The sequence below is a fragment of the Anoplopoma fimbria genome, chromosome 11, assembly GCF_027596085.1.
Source record: "Anoplopoma fimbria isolate UVic2021 breed Golden Eagle Sablefish chromosome 11, Afim_UVic_2022, whole genome shotgun sequence".
Classification (NCBI taxonomy): domain Eukaryota; kingdom Metazoa; phylum Chordata; class Actinopteri; order Perciformes; family Anoplopomatidae; genus Anoplopoma; species Anoplopoma fimbria.
The window spans coordinates 19,473,055-19,485,169 of record NC_072459.1 but is presented as its reverse complement, the minus strand read 5'-3'; the positions used below and the strand labels follow the sequence as shown (position 1 = coordinate 19,485,169).

General features: G+C 44.3%; 1 protein-coding gene across 1 annotated transcript; it reads left to right on the top strand.

The window, feature by feature from the left end:
- Nucleotides 1–686: 686 nt before the first annotated feature.
- On the top strand, nucleotides 687–7,964 carry hoxb8a (homeobox B8a). Its single transcript, XM_054606766.1, has 2 exons — nucleotides 687–1,312; nucleotides 7,579–7,964. Exons 1-2 carry the CDS (start codon nucleotides 880–882, stop codon nucleotides 7,962–7,964), a joined length of 819 nt encoding a protein of 272 aa, XP_054462741.1. The 5' UTR covers nucleotides 687–879.
- Nucleotides 7,965–12,115: the final 4,151 nt, after the last annotated feature.

The following is a 12,115-nucleotide window of genomic DNA, read 5'->3' as shown; positions in this document are numbered from 1 at the left end:
AGACTATCATCTAGTATTGCAAGGCGCGTGCGCGAAAAAAAGACAGTGTAATAGACTTTATGTGTGTGTGTGTGTGTGTGTGTGTGTGTGTGTGTGTCGCGCTTGTGCACGTTTGTCTGCTTGCGTGGAAAAGCCAATGGGATGAAGAGCTGATAATAGATGCAAATTATCCCTGAAACCGACACACACATACACACATACACACACATACACACACACACACCGGGGCCAGGAGCGGAGAGAGGGAGAAGGAGAGGGCGAGCGAGCGAGAGAGAGAGAGAGAGAGAGAGAGAGAGAGAGAGAGAGAGAGAGAGAGAGAGAGAGAAAATATGAAACAACTCATTTGCAGAGGAGTAAATCACGGAATACCCGTTTGAGAGCGCGACAGGGTCCCGCTTACAGCTCTAACACCGGAATTGTGATGCGCACGAGCCCTTCCTCCTCCTCCACTTCTTCCTCTTCTTCTCCTTCTTCCTCCTCCTCTTCTTCTTCCTCTCCTTCTGCTACTTCTTATTATTATTCCTCCTCGCTGGAGATTGTATGGAATCGGTGTGATTGTTGTTGTGATTGTTGTCGTCGTCGCGGTGGTTGTGGCTGTTACCGCTCCGGCCGGCTGCCGTCGCCGTTACGCACCGTGAAAGGAAACACCACAACAACGGTCCCCGACACCGGCGGCGGACCTGCCTCGCTCTCTCTCTCTCTCTCACCCTCCCTCCCTCCCTCCCTCCCTCCCAAATCCGTGTCTCTTCGCGTGTCGGTGTTTCTCTGCCTCGAACCGGGAGAAAAGAGTTGAAAGCCGCGGCTCGCGTCCTGCAGTCTCGCTCTGACTCCTCCGGGCCGGACACAAACTGAAACCACAATAAAACACCGACACAAAAGATGAGTTCATATTTCGTCAACTCGCTCTTCTCCAAATACAAAAGCGGGGACTCGCTACGCCCCAACTACTATGAGTGCGGCTTCGCGCAGGACCTGGCCGGCAGCCGGCCCACCGTGGTGTACGGCCCGGGCTCCGGCGCCACCTTCCAGCACGCCCCGCAGATCCAGGACTTCTACCACCACAGCGCCTCCACGCTGCCCAGCAACCCGTACCAGCAGAGCCCCTGCGCGGTCACATGCCACGGCGAACCGGGCAACTTCTACGGATACGACGCCCTGCAGCGGCAGACGCTTTTCGGCGCACAGGACGCGGACCTGGTCCAGTACAGCGATTGTAAACTGGGGAGCGCGCCGGGGCTCAGCGGCGAGGACGCGGACGGGACCGAGCAGAGCCCCTCGCCGACGCAGCTCTTTCCCTGGATGAGGCCGCAAGGTGAGGAAACGGATTCTCTGGTTTTTGACTTGTTTTCCCTTCCCGTTCAAAGCATATCGTGCCCTAATCTCCTCTCCCCGAAAGGTGAGTGTCTTTTGCTATAGGAGCCAAGCTGCTGCTCCTCCAGGAGGAGAGGACGGAGCATGTTGGACACACGGGGAGTAGGAAGCAGTGGAGGAAAGTTGGGGAAAAAGTGGGTTAAAAAGCAGCAGTTTGAGCAGGGTAATCTTACTTCCTGCGCTCAAAGCGCGTTTTATGGTTTTATTGGCAGTAACCAAAACTTGTGAATGACTTTAGGGTTTAATTGCCCCGGCCATATACTGAGAGAATGGACTGGAAGAGCCCGGATAGGAAGCCCAGAGAGAGGGGGAGAGAGAGGCAGACCGAGGCGAGAGACTGTAGAGAGGTTATGAGGAGGGGGGGGCTCCCCCCCCCCAAAAAAACTGAGAAACCCCAGCTTAGAGCAGATGTGAAAGAGTTGTTGGAAGTAGCACACAGACATGGAGCTCTGACCCGGGTTAAACTTTTACTGCCCTTTTTGGGGGGCTTTTACGACTTGCCTGTGGTCTCCGGAATTATTCGGCAACACGGTGGCCAGCTCCCCCACAGGGCTAAAGCATAGGGGAGGGAGGGGGAGGGGGGTGCATGGATATAACAGCAGATATACAGGGAGAAAATAGTCAGATGCTGCACATTTGCAGCGCCTGCTCGTTTATGATCTCTCTGGACTGTTTGATCCGAGCACTCACATATTCAAAGCATCCCACATGTATTGTCCGTGTGGTTCAGATGGTAGCTGTCTTGCTTCTGTGTCCTGTGTGTGAACACTCAGTGGTCTTTGAGGCGGCGTGCACAGCCTGTGAATATGGATCAGGCCCCGATAGGTTCGACTCTCTCCGATTATAAATCTTAAAAGTAATGTAATTCATGAGAGTAAAATAAATATAAATATTTATTTTGCATTATAGAGAAGCCGAGTTTATAATCGATGGTTTAAAAACCAACACCACCTATAAAAATGATTACGCAAGAGAGGCGCTGTGGTGGTAGAGAGACATAGACATGCAGGTAGAGAGAGAGAGAGAGAGCGAGAGAGAGCGTGCGGATTGACATGTATAGTAGCCTATTTAGTTTGAGCCCATATTTCCTGGGCTGCGCTGTTGTGTGTGTGTGTGTGCGTGTGTGCGTGAGAAAGAGAGTTTATTGCTTATTTTCTCGGTTGTATTTTTCAAAGTGGGACAGCAGACGGGTTATATGGCCTTTACAGGACTTTTGTGGCTCCATGATTACGATCGTAAAATTGAAGAAATAATAAATAATAATAATACAAAAAAAAGCAGGTCTGTATTTTCACCTCGAGCTGCTTTTCTTACACAATCCATATCACACTCACACCTGCTACAGATAGCGATAATAATAATAATAACAGCTAGTTCACATTTACGCACTGCTATCCCCCCCCCCCCCCAGTGTGTGTGTGTGTGTGTGTGTGTGTGTGTGTGTGTGTGTGTGTGTGTGTGTGTGTGTGTGTGTGTGTGTGTGTGTGTGTGTGTGTGTGTGTGTGTGTGTGATCTGCGTTACTGTTAAGCCTGTAAACGGCCTCAATCTACATCTTTAAAGCCTCTGTTATATTTCGCCCCCATCACTTGCGCGCCGCCGCTCCCAATGTGCGCGTAACGGCTTTTTCAAATCCTCCCCGGTTGTTTTTTTTGGGGGTGGGGGGGTGACTTTCTTAAGAGGTTTAGCTTTTCCTCTCTACCGACGATGACAGTGATTAGTCCCGTGATTAATAGTTCTCGAACACTTTTAACGGCGGTCCAGGCAGCTCCGATCATCCAGGGTGGGGGGGGGGGGGGGGGGCAAAAGCCAAAAACAGGAAACCACGCACGTGAAGTCCGAAAATACTGCATACGCGCAAAGTTACAGCCCGTGCACGGTTTGATTGAATGATTCGGTGTTAGGATTTATTAGGAGGTGGAGGGAAAAAATAAGAAAAATAGTTCCCCCTTTAACGAGGGGGTTTGCGTTTCATAATTTGTCCCATAAAGAGGGATCTCGCCTCCTCCACACCTTTCATGCTGCATAAGAAGACACCTTAAACTGGGCCGTTTTTAGGCTTAAAAAGAAGAAAAAAGAAAGCAGAATAAACTGTGATTAGGCGGCAGAGTGAGTGTGATGGCACCGGTGTCCCTTTGACTCGTCGAGTGGAAACCTCGTTTCTGCTTCCTCCAAAATGTCAACTGCCAACTGCGGCGCGTTTGTTTAGGGCTCGTCTAATTGGCTCCGTAAAAAAAAAAGGTTTCATATATAACGGGTCTTAAAAACGTTGCGAGGCTTGTAACATTTTCCCAGACCGTCAGAGAGAACATCAATTATACAAATTGTAGGATTTATTCCCCACGCGCGCCAAAGCTATTTTTCTCAGCCTTATAATAAGTTGGAGCGAAATGTAGCCTAGTGACGTGTGCAGCGTGAACAGGGGTTGGGGGTTAAATTCCCAATGCATGTTGGCTCCGTCCGTCAAAAAAAACTCTGCATCAAAGCTTCCGCGCTGTCATTTTTTTTTTTTTTTTTTTTTACCAGGAAACAGTGTTTCACATTTCCCTTTAATTCATGGCTGCATGGTGACAGCGGCAAATGTGGCGCCGGCATGCCTTTTTAGTCCCTACAGCAAGAAATCACGGCGCCGGCCCTGTGACAGATAACACATACGAGACATTCACATCACTTACAAGTCCACGGATTTACATAAAGACTCCCTTGTCTGCTTCTCGTGGCAGCTTTACCATAATGTGCCCATAGACGGGGACTATGTGGAAATGAGGGAGCACGAGAGTCACAGCACTTTTTTTTTTTTTTTTTTTGAAGCATCCTGCTGGACTTAACTTTATGATAGATATATATATATAATGGATATAGGATATGTTTCTCTCTGTGCCCGCAGGCTCCTTACAATGAGATCAGTGTAGATAGACTATATAAGACGAGCGCTTCCATCCAAGTCATTACCTTCTCCCTTCATTTAATCCAGAAACTTCACTCTCCTGGAAGGAGTGTGTGTGTGTGTGTGTGTGTGTGTGTGTGTGTGTGTGTGTGTGTGTGTGTGTGTGTGTGTGTGTGTGTGTGTGTGTGTGTGTGTGTGTGTGTGTGTGTGTGTTCTTCTTTAATTTACAGGACATATTTGAATTCTGCCCAGTCTCTCTAAATTGCTCCCTTTACATTTCCTTTCTTTGGGTTATGAACACTAATGCCAAACAATCCAATCATGCAACATCTGAATTACTCTTCAGATCATTAAGAAGCAGCCGCAGCAGTTTTCTTTTTTTTTTTTTTTTTTTTTACTTGAAATCTTTATGATCATGGTGGCATTTTTTCCGTGTCGCATACAGAGTTTTCTTTTTCTTTGGTACAATAATCAAAGAGGAAGTTTTATGGAAGTATTATTACTTAGGCTAAACACAAATGTCCCGGATGTGTGAAGAGTTTACGGTTAATTATGTTTCCCCCCCCCCCCCCCCCCCCCCTGTTTTATTCTGAAATATCTTCTACATCTTTCTCATAAACTATTGTATATTTCATAAAAAAAAATATTAATAAATGTGTTCATATTTTTCCTTGCTGCTTCCCAAGTTGGAAAATGAAGCTATTTTATCATTTGTAATTTTAGTATCACCCAGTTTGATGGAATAATTCGTGTAGGAAATAAAAAATAAATAAATAGAAAATAATAGTTTGCAAGGGAATCATGTCTGTCCTCCTTTGGTTCATAAAATGCAGGTGATAATATTTAACAGGTTGTTAATTGAAAAATCATGCAGGCTTTTTCTCCCACGCTTGTCCAGCGTTGTGTGCAGAGAGCACAATGTCCAAAGCTTTGCGCGTTCATTAAGTATTTATGGGTTTTATATTGCGTCTGAGCGCCGGCTTCTGTTCTCACATGTCCAGAAAACAGAGAAGATCAAAAGCAGAAGAAGAAGAAAAAAACTAGTATCTGTTGGCTCATGTCTTTATCTACACTTTGCATTGTTTGCACCATTCCTAATTAAAAGTCTTACTTATTGAAGGCAATCTTCCTCTGTTCTGAGCTTAGCGGTGTGGGCTATTTTTTTTCCTTTTAAAAAGTGATTATGATGTATTTATATAGCATCAAAGATTCATGGGCTGGTATTTGTCTCTGTTATATCAACGTTTTTTTTTTAACGTTTCAAACTACAATTAACTGATGGTGTGCTGCGGCAGAGTTCCTTATGAATTGGACCCTGAGAGTTTGTTATCCTGTACTTGGATTGCATAAGATAGATAGATATTGAGTGTATGTACGTGTGTGTGTGTGTGTGTGTTCTATAAAACCCCTGAACAATATAGTCACATGAGGATCACGCCATTTGACAACACATGTACTGAACTTTAAATGTAAACTTATTTTTCACATATTACATGATAACATAACAAGGACAACAACTTGTATGCATCTACCTGTGTATTTGGGATTCAAAAATGTATAAAGTATTTAGTACCTCTGGGTTTTGGACACTTTATTTTTGGAAAGAAAAGTTGTATGAAGATATTACCTTTGCTTTTGGGACTTGTTAGGACATTTATTAGTTTTTTACATCAGTGCATTATCAATTGTAAAATGAACCACCAGATTGACGTCGCAGCCTCCACTTCAATCAAAAGCAGGGATTATTCAGTGAATATTATTGATGTTGAATTGACTTGTTTTTGTTCGAATGTCTAAAAATGGATGTTTAAATGATTATACTTATTGGAAAAAGGGGGATTTGAATAGCCTATATACCTTTTACACACATAACTATAAAGCCTATTTGTTTGTTTGGTTTTCATGGAAATAGCCAATAGAGTGGTGCAAGAATAAGTCATGAAACCTGGAAAAGAGCATTTCAGCACTTCCTGTTCCTCCTCTCAAATGGCTTTCTGTTTAGCCTGAGTAAGATCTTAGTTTAGCACAAGCTCAAGATATTTTCAAGTTTTGTTCTACGACATAAAATAAGTCAGGAAGTAATCCTCTTGTGAATTTTGAAGCTTTTTACATGTCTTATAAAAAGTGTCGAAATGAGACTACAAAATGTCATCATGCCAACTCATCCGTTAGCTCTTTACTTCTGCCGATGCATTCATTTGTGAAGATTATCTTAATGAAAAAACTTGTTTACGTAAGTATAGTCAACATTTGTTTGTCAAAGAGCTTATTTTCTGAATAATCTAAAATCCAACGGAGGAATCCCATTTGCTTTTTGTTAAGAGAACCTAAGCAATGGTAACTTCCAGGTTGGCCTACAAAAAAAAAGTAGCATCCCTGCAGCACTCTATAGCCTTTTAAATCATGGGGCATATGAGGCTTATAGGTTTGTTTGTTTTTTTGTGTAAGGTGTCAAAAGAGTGCTGAAGAAATAAGTCTTAAACCCAGAAATAAGTAATTATTTTTTAACTTCCTGTTCCCTTTTCTTTAAGTCAATGGGTCTTTGGTTAGAAGCCTGAACTAATGTGATTAACACAAGCATAAGAGATCTTAACCTTTTCCTATACTGCATAAAATACATCAGAAAATACCCCTCTGTTCAATTTAGAAGCTTTTACGTGTCTTAAAAGCAATGGGTGCTAACAAGTGGCTAAATGAGACTACAAAATGACATCACGCAGACTAGTCCTTGTTTAGTTTAGTGGCGATGGTGTGACGTCATGGTGTGGTTCATTTGTAGGCTTACATTATTAGCTTTTAACTTCTGCTGATTGAATTCAATGAAAGCGGTGTTTATTCGAGAAGAGTTTCTTGCTAAACAAAATATGTTAGTATCATCAACAACATGTTTGCACAGAGCTTATTTTCTGCAATAATTAAAAAAAATAAAAAATAATCCCATTGGCTTTTTGTCCAGTGAACCAGTATCATGCTTACTTCCGGGATTGGCCTTCAAATATATGTTATAAGATAAGATAAGATAAGATAATCCTTTATTAGTCCCGCAGCGGGGAAATTTGCAGACTTACAACAGCGTAGAGTAAAGTGCACACAAGAGACATAGTAGAAGAAGACAAGCTAAGAGTAAAAAATAAAGAAATAAAAAATAAAAATAAAATAAAACAAGTATTATAAATAAGCAATAAAAAACATCTCTGCAGATGAGTGGTGGTGATAGGCCAGCGACCACCAAGAGTGTCGTTTTGCCTCTAATAATGTCCCCCCTCCCCTCTCCCCTCACCCCCATTTCTCCCCACCTCACCCCCCCTCTTTCCCCGAGCAGCAGCAGGCAGGAGGCGGGGCCGGCAGACCTACAGCCGCTACCAGACCCTGGAGCTGGAGAAGGAGTTCCTCTTCAACCCCTACCTGACCCGAAAGCGCCGCATCGAGGTGTCGCACGCACTCGCGCTGACTGAGCGGCAGGTGAAGATCTGGTTCCAGAACCGGCGGATGAAGTGGAAGAAGGAGAACAACAAGGACAAGTTCCCCAGCAGCAAGAGCGAGCAGGAGGCCGTGGAGAGGGAGCGGCGGGAGAAGGAGCTGCGGGACGGCGGGGCCAGCGAAAGCGGCGAAGCAGGCGGTGGTGGTGGTGGTGGGGAGGGAGGAGGGTCGGTGTCGGTGGCGGTGGCGGTGGCAGTGGCGGGCACTGGGGGTCACAGGCCTCCGTGAATGAGGACTGCTGCGAGAAAACACACAAGCAAATGTAGGGAGGAAAGCGGTGGAGTTTGGGGTCAGGGGAGGGGGATGGATGGAGGGTGTAAGTGTCGGACCAAGGGGTGAGGGTGGGTGAGGGGCTCGTTTTCGTCTTCATGAAGGCCACTGGACTGCTCTGCTGTCTCCACAATTCAATTGATGGAAAAGGAGAACTTGAGTCTTTAAAATGGCGACGGGGACGGACTGAAAGGGGCCTCGAGCCTCTGTCTCCTGCTGACTGTAGAAACCAAGAAAAAATTAAAAAAAAAGTGAACTTATGGGAGAAAAAAAACAGACACCCTCACACAGCTGATGGAGCGGGGCTGGATCCATCCGAGTCACACCAACATAGTCTACTCTAGTGTTTAAAAGAAACAAAGAAACAAAAAAAAAAAGGTAGCTTCCTTACTTTGTGGAACAATTATCGTGGAAACATTTCTATATTGTTAGAAGTTTATCATTAACAATTTTATCTTTGGCAGCTGTATAGTTTTTAAGTTAAAAAATGATGATGGTGCACTTTTTACTGTACTTCTCACTTCTATGTTGTTGATGTTGTTATGGCAATGATTGATTGATTGATTGATTGATGATGATGATGATGATGATGACGTAGCAATTAATGAAATTTCCAACAACATGAAACTGCCTATTTATGCCGTTTTAGTAGGTCGGGTCTCTTTTTTACACACTTCTAATTGTCGTTTAGTTCGTTTTTTGATCGATGGTGTTTTGTTTTATGTTGTCTTCCCTTTTTTTCCCTCCTCTTTTTTGGGGTAAAAAGCATGCGCACAGTGCAGATAAAAAAGAGAGAGAGAGAGAGACATTCATAAAAATAAAAAAAAACAAGGAAAAATGAAATAAATGTGTTGCTTTCTACGTTTCATGTGAAGCAGAGTTTTAGGATTCACTTTTGTTATAGAAGAATAAAGAAGTCAGCTGTCTGTGATCAGAAAGAAAGGAAGCAAGTTGCTCATCCAGTTTCTACTTCTCCTTACTCTCCACCTTCGTCTCCTCCCGTATTCCCTTCCTCCCTCTCTCTTCTCACTGTCAGCACCCAGACTGATGAAACCGTTCAGTTCACGAGGCCAAACATTTAAGCCCCGACTCGGAAATCTCCTCTTAAAACAACAGACGCCGCTCCTCCCCCCCCACCTCCCCCAACCCACATCCTATCCAAACACCACTTTATTTATGGGCCCGGTCCTCCACCTCCACTTACATTATTACAGCCCTTCTATGTTCACTATTACACTCCCTTCGATCATCATCGCGATGTCGACGACTTGAGGTTGGATTGTTTCCATGTGGGAAGATCAGACACCACCGAAGAGTATCCGTTTCCCCGCGTTGGACTTGGGCTGCTTACGTCATAGGGAGTCCCCTCTGTTATCAAGGCACCGACTATCTGTCCCATCGTGTTTACAGGCTTCAATTTGGAAAAAACGGAAGTGGGAAGATACAGGAAGTCAATCACAGTCGAAGGATTGTCTCCACAAATAAAAAAAATACCTCGAGAGCACAATAATGCAGTTGGGTTTGATGTTGTAGGGCCTGTTGACATTGTGACTGCCAGCTCAAGGTCAAGAGGTCACGCAACGGTTGTTTGAGCACTTGAGAGACCTGCTGTCAAATGAAAAAAAGATGAGCTCACGTTCGGCCGTCAAGTTTCCAAAATACTCTGGAATAATTGATCTGTGGTCTGAGCCCAGATAACCCAATGACGTCATCGGCAGACAAGTAACGAGTAAACAAGTTCCCCTTTAACCGATCAGATCGACGCTGTATCGCTTTGGTTTATTGACAGCATTTCAATATGTGTATGAGATACAACATCACTTCTGCCCCACGTGAGCACTGTGTTCTAAAGGGCAAGGCCCCAAGATTGACCATAACGTAATTGCCTTTGTTTATAGCAATCTCCCACAAATTTGCATTAAACCCAACAGACATATAGTTACAAATATAAAAGTAATACAAAATGATAATGGGTTTTTTTTTTTCATACAGCATGCGCCTTTCAAAAACAAGTAACAAAGTGCTTGGCAAAGACATAAATAAAGGGACGAAGGAACAAATGAAGCTGGAGGTTTGGTGCTGCAGGCCGGCTCTGCGCTCTGTAATCCGACTTGGAGTCTGCGTCTTCAAAGTAAACAAAGTGTATCTTGTTCTTAAGGAATGCTCAGCCACATATTGGTGTTGATGTACAGTATGAGAACCTGTTCCATTTGAAAGAGACCTCTTTCTTACGGACATGTGATGTTGTTATGTTCCAACAGGCTCATGGCGCTTGCCGTTTTTTGGAAAGGTAGAAGACTTTGCGGGACGTCAGGGCGAGAGGTTTTATGCATAACACAGCCAAGTTTTTCTCACATACGTTTCGGGTGTGTCAATCAAAAAAAATATATATCTAAAGGGCAGTGAACGAGCAGAGCAACATAGCGCGCATGCACACATGCGAAGGTTCCACACAGGGGCGCCGAAAAGGGGGGTAAAGGAGACGGATTCTAGGGGCCCATGATGGAGGGGGGCCCAGAGAGGCCCCTAATGATGATGAAATTATAATACAGAAAAAATAATGACACTAAGTTATTAACTAACATATAATCACACATGTTTTTTCTTTCACAAATATGGTAATGATAGTCAAAAATACCATTAAAATGCATAATTGTATGTAAAATAGCATCAAAAAAATTAGCCGCTGTGTTGGGGGCCCTGTAAAGATTCTTTTTTCATGGGGCCCAAAATCCCTAGCGGCGCCCCTGGTTCCACACAGTTCTTCAAACAAACCTCTCTCTAATCCTTTAATTGCTCCACACATTGTCTTATTAGAAGGACAAATACAACACTGGATGGTTTTTTTTTACGCACGCATGACTTCGGCCTGTTAAACATTACACTCACTAGAGATTGCATTCTGCTGAAACTCCGGTGGTGGGGAAAGGTCAACGTCAAGGGTACGGATCTAAGCACGGATCCCCGCGTACCTGCACGCCAGGTGAGTTTTTTCCCTCAGCCTGAGGGGTGGATCCGGTGCCAAATCAGACCAGAGCTCAAAGGAAAGCGGTGTTTCTGCTTGTTCTTCCTCTGTTATTGCAGGAAACGTTATTGTGCTCAATGACGCGTTAATTCTTTTTAACATTCGAGATTTGTTTGCCGAGCTTACACCTTAAATATTCCAAGAACCATGACTCGATGGTGATAAAGATTAAACCTGTAAAGTCTTTATGTTTGCTTTTGGATTGGAAGCAACATTCTACTCTCTGGCTTTGAGAGTTATTGCAGAATGATATTTCAGCGTGAAAAACACAGTTAGGCTCCTCTGTAACGCCGTTAACACGTGACGTCAGCAGCGGCACACTGTACAGTGGGTGGGAACAACAGTGGGACTCTTTCTTCTGTGTGTGTGGTCTCCACAGAGCGCGATAAGACGACAGTTGTGGAAAAAAACAGGGGGGGGAATCCATCTCCTCTTTTTGTCTTCTTTCTCTGCAGCATGTGCCCAGAGCCATTCCATTCCAAGTCTAATCAATATCACAATTAATGCTGTTTCCACCCCTTTTTTGCGCACGAGTTCACATGTTTTCCAACCCAGCAAGCAGGACAGTAAAGATTGAAGTGTTCGCTGGATGTTTGTCAGCCTCAGCCGTTTTCTGTTTCGGAGCTCTACATGCGCTCAGTGATTAGTGGACACGTTCCGAGCTGCTGCATATTGATTGTATCACACAGACTGGACTTGTATATGCTGCGTGTGTGTGTGTGTGTGTGTGTGTGTGTGTGTGTGTGTGTGTGTGTGTGTGTGTGTGTGTGTGTGTGTGTGTGAAGTAGTTCTGCTGGAGAGGACAAAAAACAACACTGAATTGAAAGAAGCTACCTGATTGTCTTTAAGATGTTGAGTGAATGGACCGTTTATTCATTATCGAATGAACATTTACGTGTGTGTGTTTGTGTGTGTGTGTGTGTGTGTGTGTGTGTGTGTGTGTGTGTGTGTGTGTGTGTGTGTGTGTGTGTGTGTGTGTGTGTGTGGCAGCGGTCACTTCTAATTTCTACCGCTGTAATATTGCTTCCAGGGGGAAACCCCGTCGGCCATTGGGCATCTTGACATCACATGGACACGGGGGTCA